Source organism: Ptychodera flava, chromosome 3, assembly GCF_041260155.1.
Source record: "Ptychodera flava strain L36383 chromosome 3, AS_Pfla_20210202, whole genome shotgun sequence".
In the NCBI taxonomy this organism is placed as follows: Eukaryota; Metazoa; Hemichordata; class Enteropneusta; family Ptychoderidae; genus Ptychodera; species Ptychodera flava.
In genome coordinates this window covers 24,867,554-24,894,111 of record NC_091930.1, presented here as the reverse complement: position 1 = coordinate 24,894,111, position 26,558 = coordinate 24,867,554, and the positions used below count along the sequence as shown (strand labels likewise).

The following is a 26,558-nucleotide window of genomic DNA, read 5'->3' as shown; positions in this document are numbered from 1 at the left end:
TTGTGCAAAGTGTATATTAAGTATGTCCGAGTGTTTGGTCAGAAGGCGACAGGGTCCAGTTTTATGGTGAAAAAGAAACCGGGGCTGATTTCAATCAATTTGAAAACAGTGCGATAAATGTGAATATTCAGATAAGGAATTGGTGAACATTATTATTTCACTCATTTTTAGATTAGCTAAAGACCAGTTAGCACAGCGCAGTATCGTTAAGTTGTTGGTTGACCTGCATTCACATAGAGACGGCTTAACTGGGAGTTGACCCCATTCAAAAATAAAGGAATCAATATAAAATTCGCTGCAAATGTATAGCTATAAACCAATAACAAAATTCTACGATTCAATAAAAGTACATTTCAATAGACAAGACAAAATGACATTTCTGTACAATGTTTTTTACAAAGTTAAACTTATTTCATATGTTAATATGGATATTTTCAATTTTATACAATATAATTTATAGATATCAAAGCTATATACAAAATATATCTATAATACGTTTATGAAACAAATTTTAAACAATGTATTTGCCTTTTGATAGAAAAAAATGTCTGATAAAAATAAAATGATTAAAAAAATGACGGTATCTGGTAAAATTTCTAAAAAATATTGTGACCTATTCCGATATCTATTCTAGTTTTGCATATGCCATTGGTCACACGAGAAGAGTTTTCTACATTTCTTTTCAACACACTATCACATGGCATTAAATTGTACAGGGCAAATGTTAGGTGCCGGGGAAGGGTGACGTTTGGCATCCGTGCAAATCTTATGTATTCCCGGGTAATTGTATGGAGGTGTATTCAGTCCTCTCTACGGGTGTCAGGTTCTGCGGACGTTGTTCTCCGCCCGATAAATCTAACTCTGCGTACTGGATACCCTCAGTAGAACCCTAAATACCAATACAAAAATAATATGTTACGCCTTTCCGTCTTGTCAGGGCAAAAAATGCACACAAGACCAATGCTAAAACCGTATTTATCTTCAGAAAGAGGAAACTATAAAGTATATTAGTTTATGAGCTTCCCATTTTCACAGATATTTTTGTCATGTTCCTTATATAACGCTAGTAAATTAAGTCACTAGAAATATTTTACAATTCAGATGCCATTCTCATTGCCACTCAGTGTGTTATTGACATCATATTTTGATATCATCATCCTTTGGTCAATGTTGACGACGGTTCTGTTTACGCTTTCTCGTCTTATGTTTATGAGGCACACCAAGTCTTAATCTCATTACTAAACATCGACCTGTTCACAAATCACATATTTGGAGGAAAACATTTTTTGACATTATTTTGCATTTCTTCTATTATTCGGGTATGCAAATATATCAATTACAGGTTCATGTTTGTGGACAGCGACGAGTGTAGCTAGGGCAATGGTAACGGTGATATCACATCTTACCGGTTCTCTCAGACTAACCACAGATATCGCTCCATTTTCTTCGAGTGGCACGCTCCTGTCAGCCTGGGCGTCCAAATTGGATGCGATGGACAAATTCGTTACCTCTGCATTATTTGAAATGGAATTAATGTATCCATAAAATAGAAATGACAGATCATCGAAGACACACACATCCCCATGCACACCTGTGCATCGCTATACATCGCCATTATAACATTTACGACGAAAATGCAAGAGTGAAAGCTGCAGTCCCCAAATTTTTACCGACTACAAATGCAAATGCTGACATTTGCATATTGCCTGTGAACTTAGTTTGAGTTTATCTTCGTTCGTAATCAGCAAAACAATAATTATGAATGTCTGTGCAATTTCAGTGAGTTAAGGTGAGTTGAGGTTCACGAAAAATTGTAACATTACCTGTATGCTGGCTTGCCTGCCTTTCGTGAACATGTGACACCTCATCACCCTGAACTTCATCAGATAACTGATAGTTGTTTTCAACGGCGCTGTTTGTACCTTTGCTGTGGATGTTGGGGTGGGAACAATAATTATATATGATGCGAAGTGTTCCTTGAGACAATAATGTTGCAAGATTTAAAGATGACAAAGTTAAAAGTATATGTGCGACTTACCTTTTTGTGGCTGTGTCTGGTAGGGAAAAGAAAAAGGTATAAAATTTCACATGAGCTTAACATATTCTGATTACATTTGATTTAAATATTTACTTGCAAATAAACTTGAATAAAATCAGACACACATTGTCTTTGGTAATTTTAAATACTTTGCAACGGTAACCTACACAACAAACAGTGTCTCTGAAGGTCGGGCTCAAATTCCCCCCAAAATAAATCCGATTATAAAATCTGCGTACGAGATCGCGGCGAGTCGGCTGTTGAGCTCAGTGCAGGGTAATGTTACAGTATTGGAATATCTACGAAACAAGACTTTGTCGTTGGCAATCCGGAAATTATAGCGAAAAGTACTAATAACGCATATAAATTCACAGTTTTCCGATCTACTTCAGTTTCTCTCATTTTGCAATTAGGGAGCCTACTTGTCTAATATGACTGCTAACTTTGTGCTCAAGATATTGAAAGAAACATGTTTTCATTACTTGAAAGCAATGGCGAGGTAGGATTCTTTCAGAAAAAAAGAACTTTTACCTATATCATTTCGTTCAACTGGTTTCTTATATTTCTTCTTGTAATAATAGAGAAACCCAAGGATACCACAGGCTATAATCGCCGCCACAGCGAGAGATACCGTCACCGCTATCAAGACTGTGTTTGATCCTGCTATGAAATATCATATCACACATGAATAATTTCATGATGCGTTTGTACTATGGAAAAGATAGCATTTTTTCCAGAATATATGCGAGAGGACATCTCATTTGTCGTAACAAATAAGCTACGGCAATCGAGTTAGAATTTCATCTGAAGATGATGTTTAATACACATATCACTCAGCGAAATAGGCTTCACAAAGAAATCAGGCATTTCATCAGTACGTGAAATAATCTCGGAGAAAGTCTGTTAGGATCTATGATGAACTTGTATAAAAGTCAAGTCATGGTAACCTATACCTGGTTTGACAATCTCGAAAGACTGGCCAACACCCGGGGGTATATTGTTAGACGCAGCGCACGTATACGTCCCATAGTATGACTCATCGGCCACAATTACGGTGAGAGTGCTGGTGATGATTGTTGCATTCAGCACAAAGGTCGTGATGTTAATAAAAATATCATCTCCAAGGATAGCATCGTCACCATTATCAAACCATATTATTGCCGGAAGAGGGAAGCCGTCCGCCGTACACGACATATTCACTGCATCATCTATACGTGCTTCAAATACTCTTTTTTCAGCAGGGCTCATTTTAGGCGGATCTGAAAGATTCATTTTATTTAAACGATTACCCAAACGTGTCGGTGACATTTGAAGTAGAAGGGTAAATCAATCAAAAAATTATCCGTTTTCATTCATTCTCGTAATTTTGTGTCTTCTAGTTTGTACCGGCTTTCGGAATCTCAATTACCGAGTCTCCTAATTTCAAATTTATGAAAATCAGTTGTAAATGTCATCTAAACATACATCTAACTTGAAGATAATCAAACTACTAAAACTGTTAAATTATATAAGTGATAGACAAATAACTAAATAAATGATTCATGTACTTTCACTTGAAAACGCAGACATTGGCTTTTGTACATAAAATGTGACTGTACTTGACAGAATAATATTAAAACCGTGTTACTTGTTCAATTTGAAAAAGTGATGGATCTACGAAACATTACTCACAGTGAACGACGAGATCCTCCTCCTCGAACCAATGATGTATACTGCCGTCGTGAAACTTGGTGAAAACTTCGCATTTGTAGACGCCGCTGTTTGAACCGTTTACGTTGGTTAATGTGAGATTGATTTCTGCTTTGTGTTCAGCTATGACTTCCTCGTCTAATTTCAGAGTTACGTTGTGTGATCCAGGGTTTCCACCATCGGCCTGGCAGTGAAAGTTGACGTCATTCCCCTCTGTGACGTTGATATTCGGAGTCATCGTCATTGAAAAACGCGACAAGTCTAACACATTGCCGGGAAAAAAACAAAACAAATAAAACAAATAAAACAGATAACATTTGCGGCAAATGATTAATTTGAACAAGACTAACAAAATCAGAAACAATAGTACCAAGCCATTATCCATCCTATATGCATAAGTTCTATGGTGATAAACTCGATATGACAAACACAGACAGCACAGCACAGGTAGACAACAATCGGGTACCGGTACACACAACAAAGTCAAATCTGTAGAAGGAAATAAACTTCAGCCTGAAACTGTTAATTGGTAAATTAAATAAAGTCAAAATAACCTATTCAAATGAGAACAGACATAGACGAAATCTTTGTTTCCATGTGTTCTGTGCTTATATAAACCCACGCAGTGATGTCTTCCTATTCTTTCTGGCGCATTCACACAAATCAACCTACAGTTAGCAAATTCCAAATTGGCATACCTCGTAGTTTTACGTGGAATTCGGACATTAGAACTACCCCTGGCGACAGACAGTGGCCCTTTGTTCTCTTTTTTGCCCCTTTTCCTTGCAAATGGGTAAAATTTAATACTCCCAGAAAGAGATATTATTGATGAAAGTTTTACAGCTTTATCGGCAATTTTGTGCAAACTTTATGCGTTTGTAAAAGACAACTTACATTGAACGTCCATGACAATGTTATTACAGGATACTTCGGACCACTTCCAGGGCGGAAGAGTATAGTGTTGCAGTTGACAGTAAAGTACTGCTTTGTTATCAGAACGATGCATTGAAATGTTCACTGTGCTGTGCTGTCCTTCTTCTCTGTAGATTACTTTTCCATTTTTGAACCAGACAAGCTCGCCAGGTGCGCTTTCGTCCAGCTTAATCTCGCATTCAAATGTAGCGTTTTCACCTGCCATCAATGTGGAGTGTGGGAACACAAGACACTGCGGGGGTTCGGCTGTTAATCGTAAATATTTCAAAGATACGTCACGTCAGTTTTAATTTTAGTTCTAGTTTTAATTTAAAATAATTGTTCCTTTTAATGTAATTAGCGACTCGATAATAGAAAAATTAAATTTGAAAAAAAAATATCAAAGAAATTTTGAACCATTCCCTTTCGAAAGCAAGGATAAAAATCAGGGGTCACAGAGCACAATTTGGTACTAGAGGGACAGATTTCCGGCATTTACCAAGACTTGAAATTGAAGATGGTCGCAATCCCTGTGTAAGGGACTTTGGATAATGAAAATACGCGCACGACAAACGTAACTTCCACGTTTAGGGGGTTGGGTGTTGTGTATTTTGATTACCATTGGCAAAACTAAATTGCATTGATTTCATATTCATGACAATTGAATCGAGATATCTCAATCTCAAGTACCTTGACCGTATTGTTGGTCTTCCTGTGTTAACTGTTGTTTATATCTCGCTGTGTATGTGCCATAATGGTTGTCACTTAGACTGTGGTATATTTACCGAATTCATATTTATCTATTTGAACTTGTTTATGTGTACAGTTGAATTGTCCAAAAATTTGTACGGTAGAGATTACATGATTCTACTTACTTATCACATACAAGTTTGCTGTTTTTGAGATGCCAGGTGAAGCTATATCACTACAATCATATAAGTCGTCCAATTCAGCGGTTGCTTGAAAAATATAAAGATTATTTTCGAAGAGATCTTCGTCGCCAACAACAGCATATTCCGGATACTCTGGCAATCTTCCCTCCGTTATTAGTATTTTCTCAGTGTCAATTCCTTTAAACCAAGCAGCGCGAGTCCTGAGTTCCGTGTAACTGCAGTTAAGCTGTGCGCTGTCGTCTTGTATAACCAGGGTGTCGTTTGGCCCTACAGCTATAAAACAGTGGGTAGCTAAACCTATCAAGAAAAAAGAAAAAAGACATTGAACATGGTGGTTGTATGAAATAAATAAATGTTATCTAATTACTCATTTGCAGTCTGATTATATTCTCGAGTTTCCTGGTTGTGTCAACACACGAGTGTATATGCCGATCCTATTCAGGGGTCTTAGGTACCCCAGTAGGGTCGTAATACTCTGAAGTAGAAATTAGACGAATTTTATAGCCTTACAATTGATATTGATTGCTTCGTTTAAAAAACGAGACCCCTGCCCAGGCTGTATGTATTCAACTCTGACACCCAATCTTCCAAAGAAAGGCTGATGAGTTACATTTTTTAAATTATCTTACTACATTGCGTAGCCGTGTATTTTAATGTGATATCATTATCAAGTTTGAATCATGGACACTTAATATTTTGATGATTCTGCTTCCGTTCACGAACGGTATTTTATTATCACCTGAGAACGTTGACATGAGTACGGCAGCATGCATAATTTAATGCACACAGCCGATCTCAACCGCGAAACACCTTTGCCTTAACTTGCAGTGACACAAGAGTTAAGTTACGTCAGCTACTGTTGTGGTAATCCCTTACAAAATTGTCACGAAAATCAATATTAAGCATTTTCTTCATTGTCAGGATAAGTTAACCCCGCTCCACCACATTGTGAAATTATACCCATGATCAACACGGGCTCGTTTCCAAGCAACCACAAAATAGCCTGTGTCAGAGCTTTCAGAGTGAAATATTCATGTGACAGCTTTCTTTTGTTCCCTATGACAGTTACTGCACCATAAACGGCGTCCAACTAAACGGGATTGTCCATCAATTTTCACACCCTAGAAATATTTGTACGACTAGGAGCAGTAAAAAGCCTTGTAACACGACCATGTTTTCTGCCTGCAGAGTGTGCGAAAATTATCTTCTCATACATAGACATGGTCTTTCAGTGCACCAAAACAGTCGCAATTACAAAACTTATAGGAAGTTCACACGAGCGAATGAAATAATCGTGTCCCCTACGATGCGTCTTTTTTCGATAGTAGCTATGTGACCTTGATATTGTGTAGTAATGAACGAGCATCGGTCACGGTGGTGAAAATTTACAATAATAATGATGAAACCAGACGTACAAAATTGCTGTACAATGGAGATAAAAAGTCTCCGTGTATAAGAGTTAGAAGATTTTATAATCACTCAGTAGTCATGAAAATACAATTGAAATATATAAAAGACTATATCTTCCTCTACGCACTAACAGAGCGCAAACTTTAAGCATATTTCACTTTTGGATTTCTGACAAAATAAGACAGAACATAGTGAGATCATCCCATCGGTAGATCGGTGGCTTGGAATATATGAAATGGAATGGTAACTACTTACTCTGCGATATCAATACAAGGAAACCCGTAAGAAACTTTGTCGTCTTCATATCTGAATGTGTTACTGATCTAAATTATCCGCTTTGCCCTTAGTTCTCTCTGGTAGGCTTTACCCTCCTTAATATGATTTGCAACTTAAGTAAGCAAGTTAACAGGGGCAATGCAAAACTGAATGATCGACAGAGGGCGCGCGTGCATGTGACGTTAACGCAAGTCGAACAGTACAGTTCTGAAGTGTCCATCTCTATTAATCCTTAAGCACAGCTCTAGATCTTTGTACAAAAGGCATTGGTTTTAATTAAAGCTGATTAGAAGATAACTATGATTTTAAGTGTGTTATATTGGTGATATTCAACCTTTGACGCAGATTGTTTATGTCAGTGATAAAATATAATAATATATTTACATGCGAGTCCGCGAAAAACACCAATATACGATGACCTCAAACAGAGAAAAAATACCATGGGATTGTATAGTTATCACATAAACAGTCTTTCTAGTTTTCTTTCATATGTGAATGGATCAACATTATTGCCAAAACTGCATGATTTTTGTGGCTATTTCGCGATTTGTGCTCTACTTACCCGGCTTACTTTCATTTATTGAGTAAGGCGGTCCGTCACTCAGGAGATATACAAATGATTTACAGGTACTTTCATTCATAAATCCGATCAAGTTGAAATTTGATACACCGAATGGTATCTCCACCAACCAGACTACGGATTCGGTCACGTGAACGTGTCAGTATTGTCTCGCGGCCGCCCCGACGCCAAGGCAAGTCGGCCATTTGCGTACATAGCATTCACCGTGCTAGCGACTCGTTAAATAAACATAGTATTCAGAGTTATTTATAATATTTACAAATACATGTAGATTTATGAAGTAAATGCAACGACACGATCGAAGCAGTTGTTCTCTTGGAGATGCCGTAGCTTTTAAAAATATCAAAAGTTTACGACCTTGGCGTGCCCGAAAGATTCAGTTCAATGACACACAAAAGTGCACATCATTGCATTCTACATTCTTGTAGGCACAATGCTGCATGTTTCATATATCCAGCCCCAATTCTGCAAAAACATTGAATGTTTTAAATGTACTTAAAGTGTGAGTCCCCGCCACATTTTGAGGCTTTTTCGTTTGACTTGAGGCGTATACTCTAGTTCTCGATGAATTTGTATTAATAAAACAAACATTTACACACAAACTGAAGCTTATTTGAGCGGATTTTAGACGGTTGAATTACTAGTATGTTATTTCGACGAAAACAAGGGAAAAGTTGCACGTTTCGACTTCAATCATGGCGACGTTTTTCCGAAAATTGCCGAGCTCCTCCCGTTTTGGCGTAAGTAGCTGTGACGTCACTAATAGAACGCGTGATGGGGACTTCATGCATTTACTATGGAGATAGTGATAACTTCATGAGTGAAAGCAGTGCAACTGAGAATGTCATCGTCACAGAAGATATGACAAAGCTGTTCAGAATTTACAGGCCGGCAAATTTTAACAGTCGGGACCTTACATGTAACCTAAACGAGAACAAGAGCGGAACTCTTGTTGACCGTTGCGTCTGTGACAAGCCCACTGACCGTGACCACAGTCAAACACACCAGTGCACTACCGTACACACAACTGTAAGCTACAAAAATATAAATAAAAGTCTTGAGTTGCCATCCCACCTTATTATTACTTCTCAACATAAATTGCCGCGTTCAAAATCTGTATATAAAAATTTGAATTACACGATGACGCTTGTAGATAAATGTAGTAGAGATCAAGATGAAACTTGTCCACCGTTTATAAAACACATCTTTCCTCTCAACAGCAGTGGAAGTGGAACAGGCTTAGGGTCATGCAAGCATAAACACCAAAGTTAGTATTCTCGCCGCAAAATCTTCAGTTTGGCGTTATAAAACCTCACATGAACATTGGCACTTTTATAAATATGTGACCGTAAAGACATGTCTAGCCAAATTCTCGGGAAGAGATAAATAAAATTGACATGATGTAAATATCGGGCACACGGCACCCGAGGCCGGGCGGCTCAGCTGGTCATTTCTGTGACGGAGTGATCAGCTACGCTTCCGCAGGTTTTTTTCTTGATTAAGTGTCAGCGATATAAATCACAGTGTTCATTGTTTCATGACTACGAAATTCTGAAAGAAGCTAAAATATTTTAGGGGAGACTTACTCGGGCAGAAGGGAACAGATGACGACAACGCGACTGCTTCGTCAACAGTATGAATCTTCTTTGCTACACCTTGTGTCACTGTTTCTGGCAGCGCGATGTTGTATTATACACAACCTATCGGTCAGTCTCGCAAAGAGTCAGTCAATCACTACGAAAACTTTTTAGGAATAAGTTAGATATCTCCCAACGTTACGAATTACAGTGTCACACATACATGAGATGTAGTACTTGTATTTATTTATTTATTTATTTATTTATTTATTTATTTATTTATTTATTTATTTATTTATTTATTTATTCATTTATTTATTAACAATCACTTTCGTAAAGCAGCTGAATCGGTGTTCAGTCCTGGTGGATGTAAAACACGGCCACACTTCTCCATGGGCCCCCGCATCCCCTTGACATGTTTTGGGCAATCTGTCGCAGGCTTGCTGCTGTTCTCGCTCTTGTCCACAGTTGATGATGATACACGCGAACGCTTTCTGGTGACAATAGTCGTACTGCTACGGCATTGCGATTACACATAATCGATATAGTAACTCCATGAATTAAAGTCTATCTTACCGTACATCTGGCTTCCAATCATGTTTATTCGACGCGAAGTCAAGGCACTCGAAAATGCGCACCGCAGAAGACGCTTGTCTGAATGCCTCTTTTCCGACCCTTTCTTGTAATTTTGACAAATGCGTCTAATACGGCATCCTAAAATGCAATAACTGGCAATGGCCGTGGTTACTTCAGCCACCAAAAGTGTAACTTCTCACCATGTTGAAGCCTCAGCGGTAAGCATTCGCTATGGCCGAGGTGAACACACGCACTCGTACGTTCTATTCGTTAGTACGTCATTTCCGGTGGCAATGCCCGCGAATTCCGAAACGACCCGAATGGCAGCCAACTTCAAAGTCGCACAATATATTGCATTTTTATAATATTTAACCGCGTCGTTTCCTTGGGTGATGCATTTATTTGATAAAGTGTAAGGGTGACAAAATCATATAGCATGGCTTATTTTAAGCAAAATTAACTTTGTTTATGCGGGACATACACTTTAAAGACTCATCTTTTTAAAAACTGTTGTCAATTATGATTATGTCTAATCATTTCGCTCAGATTGCGCAGTCGCAGTTTTGACTTCTTCTCCAGAGTTCTTTGTTGTCATTTTTCACTTCATCATTTAAGTAGTCCTGTTTCAAAATGACCTACATTACACGTCCTACACACATGTACTGCATGCTCTGATTGGTTAATCCGCTTATCTAAGGTCCACTTTCGGTGCAGTCATTGGAGGGACCTCATGTGTAAGGTCTCATTATTATGTATTATGTATTATTCAATTTACAGCTTCCTGATTGGTTAAAGTGTAGGTCCGGTCCTCCAGTGTTCACTGCCTCATTATGCAATCTCATGTACTTTTGGATGATGCCTGCACGTGGTCGCAGCTCGATCCCAGTATATGAAGAAAAGTACTCATGCCGAGTATTTGTCAAAACATCCAGTTAGATTTGACCTTGTTCGAGAGTTTCTTCACTATTCATGGCATTTTATGTGATACTGTGAACTTTACATGAATTAATTGCCAGGATAAATTTTGTCCTTTTCCCTGCGGTTGTTGGTTGAAATGGTTGATCTAGTCAATTTTGCATTTCTCCAAGAGTTTGCGAGAAAGATATTCATATATGTCTGTCCAAAGATCGGTATATGTAGGTTACGACCAGTACGACTGACCCACAAGAATCTATGACGGCTGGCACCAGCTGCAGTCAGTTGACTGCGAACAACTGTTCTCACACGGTCACAATTTTCCATCTTTGGAACATGGTAAACGGCTTACTGAATTATATAACGAACCCCATGTGTTTCTCTTGAAACTCTATTGTTCCCTCTTGTCATTCACAGGCCTCACTGTTGTCGATGCGGCAAACGCCCCCGTCAAATCAAAATGAAAATGAAAAACGTGAACTTTGTACGTAAACAACAATTGGAAAACAACGAGCCAACATGCCTGTAATGCATACAGTGACAGGATAAGTAAAACATGGAAATTTAACGCATGAAGGTTTGTTGGGCATTTTTCGTTGTAACTTTCGGCCGATCCGTGAAAATCACGAATAACGTATTACTTCAGCGGTAGCCAGGAAGTACGTGGGACATTGCATAATGAGGCAGTGAACGCTGGAGGACCGGACCCACACATTGACCAATCAGGGAGCTGTAAAGTGAATAATACATAGCAATGAGACCTAACGCATGAGGTCCCACCAATCAGCGTAACGCAAATTGACCTTAAATTACCAGATGACCAATCACTAATGTTGGTACTATGTCATGGACCTGACTTATGAAACAGGACTAGTGTGACTTCTTATGCTCTCATTTTAGTAATGTATTTTTTCAATCTTTATTTCAGTGTACAATGCGCTCAGACGCATTTTAGTGTGCTTTAATATATTTTTATGGCAATACTACCTCCTCAAAATGGCTTTGCGGTATCAATTATAGTTAGCCCCAGAGACCCCATATACTTCCAAGGTCATTGGCTATGCCATATGACTTTAGTAGACTCAGTTAATAGTGACTTCAACTTACGTCACCGACTTCGATTAATATTGTTTTAAAATAATACAGGTACGATCCTCTGCAGAAAAAAAAAGATCATAGTAAAACAAGAAGCAAAAGCGACAAAATAAAAATTTTATTAACGCAATTCTGCTAGTACCTGATTGAAATTAATAACAGCTTTTGAGCGGGTGAGTTTAAATGTTTAGATGGATATAACTGTCATGTATTTTTGGAGAGACATAAGCAGATTAACATGCAAGAAGCGCTACTTAGGAACTTTTGAGATATTAACGCAAGTAGTGACTTGTTTTGTTACATCGAGGTTTGCAGTGTACACTAGTAACTAAAGCTTTGCAGCGTGCCTTGGTGTTAATTATAATTTGAAACTAGCTGATTTCCTAAACCACTGTACTAATTTGGTATTTATTTGAGATTTGCGTCATAACTTGACAACCTCGCTATTAATTTCAAGGCCAAATGACCCCTTCGCGAACCTTATTTTGCCTATATTGGTAGCGTGCTTTGATGGTCCGAACGGTTCAAAACATGAACCAAGTCTTTTTCCTTGCACTATCCAACCGCTAAGTGCACTTATAAGTGAATGTAGCACAGGTTTGGATAATTAATATCTATTATTGCAATTTTTGGATGTCGCAAAAATATACTCATGCAAGCGTAATTAAGGAATAATATAACTATCAATAGCTATCAGTAATCATATACTCAAAATAACCATAAAGTATTGGTCGTGTTTTTTTTTTTTGGGGGGGGGGGTTCTTTTGTCTTGTTTTGTTTTGCTATCAGATCGTAAAGGCTCGAAAATATTTCCAAGCCCGTCATCTGTAATTTTAAAGGCACTGGAATTAAAATAGATGCTAGTGGAAACGTCAGGGACGACATCTACGCTATACTTTGTTGCGCGAAAGAAGTACACACACGATGTGACCTAGCTAAATGTTACAGAGGAGGCACCGTGGACCAGTGGTTAGGGTAACGGACTCACTATCGGAGGATGGTGGGTTCGAGACCCGGTTCAAGTCCTGGAAGACCCAGAGTAGCGGATTCATTGTCGGAGGACGGTGAATTCGAGACTCTAGCTCGGTGTTGTGCCCTTGAGCAAGGCACTTTACTCCTAAGTGCTCCATTGGGGTAGTGGGTTATGGGTACCTAATCCTGTAAATGGGCTAGCGCCCGTTGGATGATGGACTAAATAAAAAAAAAAAAACAAAACAAAAAAAAAAAAAACATGTGGAGTATTACAAGGATCTGTCCTTGTACCTACCCTATTTTTACTATTTATCAATGACATGCCCGTTCCTCCACATACTTCAATTTTAGATTGTTTGCTGACGATACCAATCTATTTCATACGTTCCCTGCTAACCAGGTTAATATGAATTTAAATACTATCGACATTCACCTCAATACTGTAGTTGACTGGTGCAGGGCTAACAAAACTTACCACATCAAAACAAATTACATTGTCTTCAGGAATCATACCAACAACATTTCCTTGAATGGTACTCTTCATTTCAATAATACAGTTATCAATGAGGTTGAAGTGACATCATTTGTAGGTATTCACATGGACAGACATCTCAAATGGTCAAAGCACATTAAAATGATTAATTCTATTATCAGAAAAAAGGTTGGCATCCTATTCAAATTAAGACAGTTTTTACCACGCAATATCCTTATTCTTCTATACAAAACTTTCATCATACCACACTGTTACGACTGTAATTTTTAAAGTAAAAGTATTACAGGGAATATGTACAATTTTGTTGAACTCATAACGAACGTTCACTGGGATAAACAATTTCACACGGTACAACGTGGAGGGTCTTTTCTTTTGTTTACTGGAGTATTATTACTGGTAGTTCTTTTATTACCTCAGTATCATTGCCAATGTGTTATTTAACGAACAATGCCCCTACCGGTGAGATGAATACGAACAAAAGATGTTTACTGACATTGACATTGATACTGGTACTCGAATGGACAATTAAGCTAAAACAATGAAGTATGACACCGATATGGCTACATCGCGGTGGTCATCATTTAATTGACTTCGGCATGAAACAATGGTTCATACATACATAATCAAATTCTGGCTCCACAAATCTTGACCATGGAACGGTAGTAACTATTATTTTTAGAAGTCGGCATTTGTCAAAAGAACATTATAAATATTAAAAAGCGTTAGTTGGGATGCCAACTCAGCAGAATAATTCTGAATATTTTAGAAACTTCCTTCCAATCAAGTACTTGGATTTTTATCTTTTATCCAATCAAGTATCTTTAATACTTTTAGCCAATGTACAGTTACTTCCTGTAATGTATTTTACATGTTCAGGTTACGCCCTGAAAAATTGTCTATTTAATGAGAAGTTTTGAGATGTAAGAGCATGATGACTTTCTGGTCGGTCAAGCTGACAGCGTTTGCAATAAACATCGTCCATTTCAACTTACAACCCCTCTGTGTAGTAGCATCTTGTGTTACCTCTCAGCGAGTTAATTTCCCAGCTGAAGTCCTCAACCGTTAAAATAGCCGGCAACAACACATCACTTATGGTCTTGGAGTTTGGGGTTCAACATATCCCTCACATCTCAATAGTATCTTTCTTTCGCAAAAAGCAGTCAGAGCTATAACTTTCAGTGACTTCACAGCAAACTCAGCTACTCTGTTCAAACAACTAAATATTCTCGATATATACAAATACATAAATTACAAATCAGTACATTCATGTATGATCTTATAAATAATAACTTACCACAGAGTCTTACAACATACTGTCAGTTGCCTTCTCATTGCTACAGTACGCGTCATAAAATTAATGGTAACTTTATGTCCCAAGTGTCAACACTTCCTTGGGTAAATTCTCAATATCATTACAGGTTGCATCTATTGGAATACATAGCCTAAACAAATTAAAACAAAAACTAGTAGAAGTTTGTTCAGACACTCCCTTCCAAGTCTCCTCATACACGGTTAGTGTTTTAAGTGATGAAGAGTAATATTCAGAGTTATATTTTTATATCATATATAAATATATATATTTCTCTATACATTTTTTGTAAGTTTTTTTACGTATTTTCTTCTTACTGGTAATGTATTTATTTAGTTATATATTTATTTTTTAATTTAGTTGTTCTTATTCACTTAGTTAGTTACTTAGCACTTTCATGTCTACTCTTACATGATTAGTGTTTTGATGAAGAGTTATATTCAACTTTACATATATGTATATCATATTTAAATATATATATATATATATATATATATATATATAATATATATATATATATATAAATATATATATATATATATATATATATATATATATATAAAACAGTTCAATTGCCGCCAAACCTTCACTCCTGATGATTGCTTAGCGCATGAAACAGCCTGTAGAGTGACAACTACAAGTTCCTAGATTCTCAGTATATATATATATAATATATATATAATATATATATATATATATATATATATATATATATATATATATATATATATATATATATATTCTTATATACGTTTTTTATGGCTTTCTTTTTACGTATTTCTTACTTACTCATAATGTACCTATTAAGTTATATATTTATTTATATAGTTGTTCTTTATTCACTTAGTTACTTTGTTACCATTAGGTTACTTTGTAGTCAAGCAACTTTCGTGTTAAACTACCCTCGATATACTTCAGTTTTTCTTGTTTCTTCTTCTTTTTCTTGCGAACATCAAGTGGCTTTGGGAACGGACAAGACTACCATTTGTAATTTTCCGTTTCCGTTTACCCTTTATCACTGCACAACTCAGATGTACTTCATTACTGAACTTGTAATATTAATATGATTTAGGCATGACAACTTTTCCCCACACAGACTTAGACGGGTGGCTGTGACCAATCTTGGCTGAAATTGGTCATAGCCACCCGCCTATTAAAATTCATGAGTTTACTTTTCTTGTTTACGTACATACTTATATCAGATGGAAATCTGAGGATTTGCGATTACATCAGGTTGACAACGCCCCACACAAGAGCAATGAATTAAAATTATCTTTACAAAGCATGCGGACAAATTTGTTGGTTCCACACATGTCACTTACTCTTTACAAAGCATGACAAATTAGTTGGTTCCACACATGTCACTACAAATACAACACTAACGTTCATTGGAAAGGGACAATTTGAAGCAGCCTATTAAAGCTCGTGCCCGTGTGCAGTGATATGTTCGTCGGTAACGCTGTCAATGAAATATGCACACAGCGGCCCACACAACATCGTAAGCTTACTATCGTGGTATTTGTACGTGCGTGGTACGTCCGTGATCGTATTTGAGTGCATAAGTTACCGCAGGCTACCACTACCAGTAACTCGCGGTTACTGGAAAAGCCGAGGGTAGCCTAAACTGAATTTTCCTGTAAACGTCTTAATTTTTCTTAAAGTACATCACAGCAACTGGACTGCGAGTCTCCTCTTTGAAAATACATTCGCATTTACTCAATAAAAATATATAGGTGAGTGACAAGGTTTTGAGAGGGTGTGCAACGTGCAACGTAGAAGAAGCTGCCCCAAGGCACCGTGTGTCCGCGGAAGCGGCGAGGACACCGCGACATTGCACTTTTATATGATATCCGATATGAACGGCTACTAGACTCTACGATATCGAACTTAGATTGAACCGTGAGTTGGTGAAATCTCCGATATATATCGGATATTTACTTGCGATTTGACGGAATCTAGTATCGTCTAGTATCGATGCCTTTGAAGTCGGGCTTGGCCAGAACTGTAAGATGGTGAAATCTCCGATATATATCGGATATTTACTTGCGATTTGACTGAATCTAGTATCGTCTAGTATCGATGCTAGAGTCAGTCCTTGGAAGTCGGGTTTGGCCAGAACTGTGAGGTGGTGAAATCTCCGATATATATCGGATATTTACTTGCGATTTGACGGAATCTAGTATCGTCTAGTATCGATGCTAGAGTCAGTCCTTGGAAGTCGGGCTTGGCCAGAACTCTGAGGTGGTGAAATCTCCGATATATATTGGATATTTACTTGCGATTGGACGGAATCTAGTATCGTCTAGTATCGATGCTAGAGTCAGTCCTTGGAAGTCGGGTTTGGCCAGAACTGTGAGGTGGTGAAATCTCCGATATATATCGGATATTTACTTGCGATTTGACAGAATCTAGTATCGTCTAGTATCGATGCTAGAGTCAGTCCTTGGAAGTGGGGTTTGGCCAGAACTGTAAGGTGGTGAAATCTCCGATATATATCGGATATTTACTTGCGATTTGACAGAATCTAGTATCGTCTATTATCGATGCTAGAGTCAGTCTTTGGAAGTCGGGTTTGGCCAGAACTCTGAGGTGGTGAAATCTCCGATATATATCGGATATTTACTTGCGATTTGACGGAATCTAGTATCGTCTAGTATCGATGCTAGAGTCAGTCCTTGGAAGTCGGGTTGGCCAGAACTGTGAAGCACGAAATCTCCAATATATATCGGATATTTACTTGCGATTTGACAGAATCTAGTATCGTCTAGTATCGAAGCTAGAGTCAGTCCTTGGAAATCGGGTTTGGCCAGAACTGTGAGGTGGTGAAATCTCCGATATATATCGGATATTTACTTGCGATTTGACTGAATCTAGTATCTTCTAGTATCGATATTAGAGTCCCGAAATCGCCAATAAATATCGGGTAAATATCGGAGATTTCACAGATCCGGCGTGCTGAGACACAAGGCAAGTAATTCTAGTATCGTCTAGTATCGATATTAGAGTCACCAAATTGCCGATAAATATCGGGTAAATATCGGAGATTTCACAGATCCGGCGTGCCGGGGCACGAGGCAAGTCATTCTAGTATCGTCTAGTATCGATATTAGAGTCCCGAAATCGCCAATAAATATCGGGTAAATATCGGAGATTTCACAGATCCGGCGTGCTGAGACACAAGGCAAGTAATTCTAGTATCGTCTAGTATCGATATTAGAGTCCCGAAATTGCCGATAAATATCGGGTAAATATCGGAGATTTCACAGATCCGGCGTGCTGAGGCACGAGGCAAGTCATTCTGGTATCGTCTAGTATAGATATTAGAGTCCCCAAATCGCCGAGAAAGATGGGGAAAATATCGGAGATTTCACAGATGCAGCGTGCAGAGGAACGAGTCAAGTCATTCTAGTATCGTCTAGTAGTCATTCTAGTATCGGCTTACAGTATCGGGTTTTGCCAGAACTGTGAGGTGGTGAAATCTCCGATATATATCGGATATTTACTTGCGGTTCGACTGAATCTAGTATCTTCTAGTATCGTCGCTAGAGTCAGTCCTTGGAAATCGGGTTTGGCCAGAACTGTGAGGTCGTGAAATCTCGGATGTATATCGGATATTTACTTGCGATTGGACGGACTCTAATATCGTCTAGTATCGATACTAGAGTCAGTCCTTGGAAGTCGGGTTTGGCCAGAACTGTGAGGTAGTGAAATCTCCGAGATATATCGGATATTTACTTGCGATTTGACTGAATCCAGTATTGTCTAGTATCGATATTAGAGTCACCAATCGCCGATAAATATTGGTAAATATCGGAGATTTCACAGATTCGGCTTCCCATGGGACAACCGCAGTTCGTTCTAGTATCGTCTAGTATCGATACTAGTCCCGAAATCGTCGATATGTCAAACTTCGATACTAGATTGTAAATATCGGATATTTAAAAATTGTGTGCAGTCGCGCCTTCATGGAAGCGGCCAGGGTGGTCCGGAAGAGAATAGGCCTATCTGCCCTGTACTGGCCGTTAGGCCGGAAACGAAAACATAAAAATCTGCTTGAGATTCAATGTTTCAAGTGTTTTTTGACAGTAAATAAGGAGAAAAAACCACACTTATGATTGATATTATTCGATGTCATTTTCTTTTTGTCATGTTAGTAAATTTGGCTATATGACTAGAATAAAGTGTAAAAATGTGAAAGAGGCTCCCCACCTAACTATCCAAAATGTTTTTGTGTCGAGTTTGTGTTTGATTCGTTGCAAAAATGTGTTCCTACATTCTTATACCATTGTTTGTGTTAATGAAATGTTTGTTTCGCTTCGGATATTTGTAGGGAAGTTTGGATTAGTGTGTACGGTAATGTTTTGTTTGTGTGGGGAAAGCTTATGGCGAGACGCAGCCGGACCTTTGGTGTTACAATGTTGATAGAGTGGCCCTTTGACGCTTGCGTTTCGAAACCCGAGTGTGTTTCTCATCAGTCGCAATGTAGTTTCTTTCCTCAGTTTGTATTTGTGAAAATTTATTTTAATGCATTTTAGTGGTCTTGCTCTTCGAGTAGCGAGGCAAGTATATTAATTTTTGGATCTCGTTGTGAATCCGTTTGGTGGTCCGTTTGTTTGTTCTATGTTTCTTTACTTCTGTAAAATTTGTTTTTGACTAGTGTGTCTTTTAGATTTTGCGAAGGTTTGTGATTTTTTGGGCAATAAGTACCACTGCGGGTACGGATTTTTATGTTTTATGGATCAAGACACTTCTACGTATCATGATCGATGTGTTTGTTGTCGTACATTTTGTTAAATAGTCCATGTACTTTGTTTATTGTTTGTTCTGTGTCGTCACTGTGTTGTTGTGTGTAATACTGAATGTTTCGTAATTGCCTTTTGCATTCGTGTACGTAATCTTTTGTGTTGACGATGACGACACCACTACCCTTGTCAAGGGTTTTTATGGTAATTTGTCTATTGTTTGCAAGCTGGTTTATCGCGATTCTTTGTTTTCTTAGTCAACTATCCAAGTATTTTAAGAGGAGTGATCAAAAAGGCCAGAACAGCCAATTTTGACCAACCGGGTTCAAGAACCCGGAAAAGGTGTTAAAAGTGTGCGATAGATGTGTTTACGACATAAACATTACGAACAGTAGGATTAAGATAGGTATGAATAATCCAAACTGCTCAGTTTCTGTGTGGGGAAAAGTTGGAATGGGTAATAAACATTATTATCATACATGCTGTGCCTGTATTGCCATTCTTCTATTGTTCAGACGGTACTGATATGAGCCCATATTTTAACTAGTGAAAATACGAATTATATTTTCACTGTAACCGAACTACTTACAGCGACGCGCACGCGTGACCTTCGCTGTATGCGCATGCATGACCTCCGTTACATATAAAACAGCTGAGCGAATAAGACAAATGACAATCCGAAACGTCATTATGATTATGGTCAAAATTCTGTTGTTTACAGTCACTTCATGGGCATTGCACTTAGGCACAAGTACAGTTGTACCAGAAACATACAAACAAACGTATTGAAAATTTGTATAATTTGCCGACACCTGTCAATTCACGGCCGGTCCATCCCGTGGCGGTGCTACGCTGCTGAAGATTACACGTAAGATATCGGTTGACAGAGCATCATGATAGAATCGCTTTACGACAAGTTTCCTGTTGATGAGCTTAAAGTATCTGGGCGGTGAATTAACATCGTTTACAGTCGTAAATGAGCCACGAAAATCCAACCGCACTGAAAATACTCGCGACAGACAAGGTTGAAGGTGCACATGATATTTCCGATTTGTACCTGTCAGTGCACAGGTCATGATCGTGTCTGGTGGCACCAATGCGGTGCGGGTTTCAGATACAATGTACCATCCAGGGAAAGTCAAACTTTCGCTTAGGTTGTTAAAGGAAGTTTAGTTCTATTTAGGCAAGCAAGGAACAAAAATATACGAGCAGATGACGGAAATACCATTGAAATGTTTTATTCGTACAGCAACAAAATCACGAACGAGTTACGACACTACAGCTTACAGTGTACTCACTTCATGTTTTCACTAATCCGCTTACTGAGATGGTAAATTCGGCATATTTGACGTCTGGGAACATTTATAATTCTTCGAGATAAACTGACTGGTACGGGTATTATATCCACTGTATGTGCATTCATAGATGTCGCAGAGCTGCTTGCTCTCTGTGCTCTCAGCTGTTCATACTCGATAGAGTTTGAGCGTGGCGCCAGTGTTTTGACCCTATTTTGGCGGCCTCATAACTTTCACGCAGGGATGAGGTTATGTATCAAAACACGAAAACACACCCATTTTACAAACTCCCGCCTATGTTTTACATCCACCGTCATTTTAAACTAAAAATAAATCTTCTTCAAATTGTGAAAACCTGTGTCGACATCGTAATATCTAAATTGTTTGCTTTAAAAATGCTCCATTAACCCTCCTTTGAAGTGGAATGGCCCAATAGCGGAATAATATCAAGAAGTGATACGGTTGTCATCACTCCTTAGCAACCAACTTTTTATAAGTACAGCCTGGAGGAAGCAAGGTCGATTTCAAGTTGATTTCGTCGCTAATTTCGGAGCGTCTGTAGGAAAACGGTCATAACCAAAGCATGCATGTATGATAAAGGGGTTATTACACGAAGTTAGGGCGATACCGCGTCGTATTCTCGTGATGTGTCCGTATTTTGACTCGTTGCTGCGCAACTCGTCAAAATACGGACACATCACTCGAATACGACGTGGTATCGCCCAAACTTCGTGTAATAACCCCTAATTATTATAGCTGCAATAATTGTAGCCTTGGTTAGCCGTGGGGCTTGCGCTTCCGTCGTGCTGTAAAGCGTCGCTGAAGCCATGGCTAATTGACCCAAATATTGTCACCCAATAAAACGATTATGCAGAAAGGAGACTACGGTGTACGGTTCTAGATGTCATCTTGACCTCGATGTAATCTATATGCACTCAGAAATAGCAGAGTATGAGCTCATGAAAAAGAGTCTTTAAGGTCAAACTCCGTGGCAAGTGATGCAGACGTAAATTGTATGTATGTAATTGACTTTCATTGCGACGGGAAGGGTCACATTAATAATGCGGTGCCGCGTTCGCGGTCTAGAAACTTTGATGCAGGGATGCAATGCAACGAAACGAACACTTGCCACTGAAAAAAAAAAATGGAACTGAAGTTCGGGCGTCAACGTTCCTACAAATGAGAAACGACGTAGTTTTGCATATTTAGCGATGGAAAGTGTGACCAAGTGATGTCTCCAATCACATTGAAATTTAGTCTGCGATGTAGGAGGTCAACTGAATCGCCGGGTGCAAAAATACCGAGAGCAATTGAGTCCGCAGTCGCACACATATCATGACCCCTATATGTACAATGTCATAAAATCTTCACTGATGCTACACTGAAGTACGTTTACGACAAGATGACAAGCCATCGTCAAGGTTATGGTGCTGTTGTTTCATTCCGTTTTGGATATCCAAATATCAGGAGGTCACACATCGTTGTCCCAACTGCAAGCATTTCATCGGCAAATCTACACAGTGTCAATAAAGCCATTCAAGATCAAGGTAGCGGTATGTTGTACAGCACTTCATGCCGCCTCCCTCTCCACGGTCAGTCACAGAGATTCGTCATAATTGTCAGTCTAGGATAACACACTAATTACTATAGTGTTATCCTAGACTGACAATAAACAAGTGTTGCGTGCAAACGCGGACTCTGTTGCTATATTAAAGGGATGGTGATAGTTACAATATTCTAGACGCGTGTTCCTTTTAAACTCTTAAGTGGCTGCAGCTAGTACCACTCGCCACCGTTACAGACGAGTTCGTCTAAGTATGCCTAGACAAGGAATTGTAAACTTCATCCGTTTATTTACTTTTTGGGGTGAAATAATAGACTTGCTTGTAATTAATGTCATTCCTGCAATCATGTAAAATAAAAGTTCGTATAAACTTTAGTAAGACTAGATTAAAAAGAGAACATCATAAATGCATCGTTCGCTTGATTTTCTAGTTGTACTTGAAAACACTCGGTTTGAAGAGAGCCCACGACAATGATTTGACAATGATTTGACAATGATTTTACAACGGGTATAAAAATTGATGATCTAAGCAGCCGTGAACCCAGTGTTGTGTAGTCAACCCATTTCCTTAGGCGATGAATTTCCGACATCAAGTAACTAATCGCAAATATTAAATTAATATTAATCTGCTTGTCTTTCACTTCCACGGAATGGCATTTGTTGAGGCATTTTTGTGGTATCCGTTATCGCTAACCAAGGAGTCCTATTACTTCAAACGAGGTCGGAGGGCACTGCGCTTGATAATGAGAAAGCATTGATATTGGGAAATCCGACCGTGCACAATACTCAGTCATTATTTGAACCTTCCGAAAATCGATTTTTCCTCCCTTTAGCAAACACGCTGCAAGATTTCCGGTTGTGCATTGACAAGCCTTAGCAATACCCTTCAGATCCGTGTTTTGGAGTTCCTATACATGCCTTGTTTTGTTTTTTTTGTTTTTTTTTTTTTTTTTTTTTTTTTGTTATGCACTATTGAAGGTGTAAGACTATGGTGCTTTTCACGCAATTGAAATTGTCGCGCCATATAATTTGAATGGGAACTTTGAGAAAAGTCTCCAGGTGAGACTTGTCAATGCATAAATTCAATCGGAATCTTGCAGCGTTTTCGTGAAAGGGAGGAAACCCCGATTTTTGGAAGCCCCATCTTGTCACGTGACTATTATTCAAATAATGTCGGTGTTGACAATATATACTTTATTGGGGTTTAGGACTTCCATAACTGAGAAAAAAATAAAAATATAAAAGTGTCTATGTGGCATGTAGTTCAGTACGTTAAATAATTTGTTTCGGAAAGATTGGACTTTGTCACAGGGGCTCTAAACTGATCTTGGATGTATTGACGCCTTTCGTTAATGTTACAGTACTGTTGGACAGCTGCAGTGTGGCGCACATTTTACTCCTTGTAGACTAGGCTTAGATAATGTTGATCAGAACTGGTTGATATTCGCCAAGCTTCTCAAAGTAGCTGTTTTTCGGGATAAGCGGAATGATTTTCCTTCACGAGTATAGTTGAACGACAAAAAAGGGAAAAAGATATGAAAACAAACAAACAAAATAGCAAAAAGAAGTGTGATGCAATGTGGTACATGAATGGCGCCATTGTCATTGTATCGAATGTAGTATTTACCACAAAACGTTTAATATTTCCAACGGCAAATAGCAATATCATGAGATAATGTGCCATAAACTGCTTCCATAAGCGGCTGTAGACTGCCGCTGCCGGTGATACGTAAATTTCATTCGGTGCTGTGAGCACTGGTTCCGTGTTTGCTTTTGACTTGAAACAAACAAGTCGAGACTTCGTTTATGACTCTAGATTCAATTTTAAACTGTGAATTACGACACTTGAGTTCGGAGTTGGTGCTTTGCCGGTCAAATTCCTCGGTAACCCGGCTGACTAACGCCAAATTTACAGTGCTGTCTATTGTCCTGAAGTAGTTTCTTCAGAAGTACATTGGTCGGAACGTTTCCAAACACCATGGGGGTATGCGTTTTGCAATTTTCTGCATTCAGACAAGAATGTTCTTAATTTTAAACTTTGCAACCTAAAATAACATTGTTGTGCATTTCACACCAGGAAATAATGTGACAAAATTTTGATAATTCCGGCGTGTTTCAGTTCACCTGCCCTGCTTCGACCTTCTTGAAAACATTCCGATTTTAATCAGAGCAGTGGTGGGGTAGGATGGGAGTTGGAGGTGTCGTTTCTAAATGTTTTTTTTTATTAGGATGCCCCTGTGGCTAGCAATTCATTACTCAAGCTGATTAAATTCACTGACGTACAAATCTGTGTATAAGGCATGCAGTTTATGACGTTTGCCTAGTGGTGATACGGGTGACTAGGTTATATGTAGACCAAGTTATTGAAGTAGATCTCGTCATCGAAACCAAGGAATTCGCTGTGTGTTCTTGCATTATTTATGACTTATTTTAAACCATACATGTTTTCAAAGACCCATTGAATTATTGACTTGTTTCAGTGCAACACATTTCAATGTTGGACGAGACTTTATATTGCATCCTTAACAAGGGTCAAAAAATGACAGAGGGTATCGACAATGAATGAAGGGCTTACTTCCACGCATCGACGCAAGGTAATACGCGTATCTGTGAACAATTACAAAATAAAAGTCGTGTGTCCCACAAAATGCGCCGAGGTTAATAATTTATGTGAGATAGTGGTTGGAAAAGTGTAGACGTGCATTTAACCATTTCTGTCTTGGTGCAGCAAATTTGAGGATGGATTTTCAAAGAACACGCTTTTTGAACACTAGAGTTTTTTGAGAACTCTAATGTTTTTGAGGAGGCCGATATGAATTATATACGGCAGTATTCGTAGTAAGATAAGATATTTCACAGAAAGGCTTCAAGCTTGGAGCGTCTCCTCTGGTATCAATTTACGAACTGTATAAACAAGTATCGAATCCGGAATTAGTGATGAGATAGATAAAATGACACATTATGGACGGGGAAAATGTTGAAAGGAATCATGAACCATGTTGTTACAGAGTTCTGTTCACGATTGTGATTTCGTTGATAATAATTAAAAAAACAAAAACAAAAACAAAACAAAAAACCCCGAGGTATCTGCCGATTATGTATTTTCCAACAGCCTACCTACCTGACACTATAATCATCCTATGATACCCGGATTACATTAATAGTAATTTATGCAAAGTAATTTAGCAAAATTACTCAAACATATTTATTCGGGAGAGTGAAAAACACTGATAAGTAATTGTTGTCCCTTCGATGCGTTCTCCGCTCTAAATTGATGTTCTGTTCCTCTCCAACCAGTATGTCTTTCATTAGTCATGCTCGTCGAAAAGTAAGGGCATTAAAAAAAATGAAATTATTGTTGTGTACTTACCTGAAGTTAAGACAATAAATACAAATAAATATTCAGTACACATATTTAAAGTTATCCAAATCGGCTATTTTGAAGTTACCATAATACGTTGCGTAACATGGACGGCACAGTCGACGTCGTTGCGGTCCTTAAGTACTCACAGTCGCATTCGAACACCATTCCCAGACTAAAACACTGATCGCTCACGCTTGACCAGAAGGACAACAAAATCGAACACACGGTACACGAATATCTATAGAGGGCGCGATACGTACTGATAAAATGAACGTTTTACACGTACAGCGAGTACAATTGTGTTTACCTGAGGCAATATCATCAACTTATTCGTGTTTGTACAGTTATTAATTAATTGAATAGAGGGCATAATTGCGTCAATTAAACAATAAAATCAGCAACAACACATTTACACATTCACTTGTTCATGGATTAACAATTTCTCATCTAATTGAATGATCACCAGTGCGTAGCCGAAAAATATTCGTAGATGAATAAAAGGAAGCATTCGTTGTTTCGAGGTGGTGGAACGTAAAGCTACAATTGAAATGCAAAAAGCTATACCCTCCAAATTAAATTAATATTTCTTAAATTTGACCCCACCCACTTCATCGATAGTAAAATGTGATACCCCATCCATACCATTTTTTCCCATCTGATTTGATTCATTAACCCTTTGCACTTTCAGCTCCTGAGGGGAAAAATAGTTACCCTTTAAAAGTGTTTGGAAGAAAAAGAGTGAACCTCCCCATTTTTCATGCACAGAAAACAGTGACGCCCCCCCCTGATGTCACAGTCCGTATCAATAATATATCTTAATTGACATTTTCGAGTAATTTCTCATTTGAGTTTGAACTT

General features: G+C 38.3%; 1 protein-coding gene across 3 annotated transcripts; it reads right to left on the bottom strand.

Moving 5' to 3' along the window:
* Window positions 1-474: 474 nt before the first annotated feature.
* Window positions 475-25,842, bottom strand: LOC139129788 (kin of IRRE-like protein 3). Of its 3 annotated transcripts, none has more exons than XM_070695478.1 (9): window positions 25,707-25,842; window positions 5,515-5,829; window positions 4,622-4,906; window positions 3,710-3,988; window positions 2,992-3,297; window positions 2,570-2,701; window positions 1,824-1,927; window positions 1,407-1,510; window positions 475-889 (listed from the first exon to the last, which is right to left on the bottom strand). In XM_070695478.1, exons 1-8 carry the CDS (start codon window positions 25,747-25,749, stop codon window positions 1,505-1,507), a joined length of 1,470 nt encoding a protein of 489 aa, XP_070551579.1. In that variant the 5' UTR covers window positions 25,750-25,842; the 3' UTR covers window positions 475-889; window positions 1,407-1,504. The 3 variants fall into 3 exon arrangements, with proteins under 3 accessions (XP_070551579.1, XP_070551577.1, XP_070551578.1); XM_070695476.1 differs by lacking the exon at window positions 25,707-25,842 and adding an exon at window positions 7,198-7,283; XM_070695477.1 differs by lacking the exon at window positions 25,707-25,842 and adding an exon at window positions 7,198-7,283 and having other exon boundaries at window positions 2,570-2,698.
* Between the last annotated feature and the right edge of the window lie 716 nt (window positions 25,843-26,558).

Coding starts and splice junctions, on each gene's coding strand:
- LOC139129788 (XM_070695476.1), bottom strand. CDS start 7,246: ATGAAGACGACAAAGTTTCTTACGGGTTTCCTTGTATTGATATCGCAG. Junction 4,907..5,514: donor AGCAAACTTGTATGTGATAA/GTAAGTAGAATC, acceptor TACGATTAACAG/CCGAACCCCCGCAGTGTCTT. Junction 3,989..4,621: donor CATTGTCATGGACGTTCAAT/GTAAGTTGTCTT, acceptor GCAATGTGTTAG/ACTTGTCGCGTTTTTCAATG.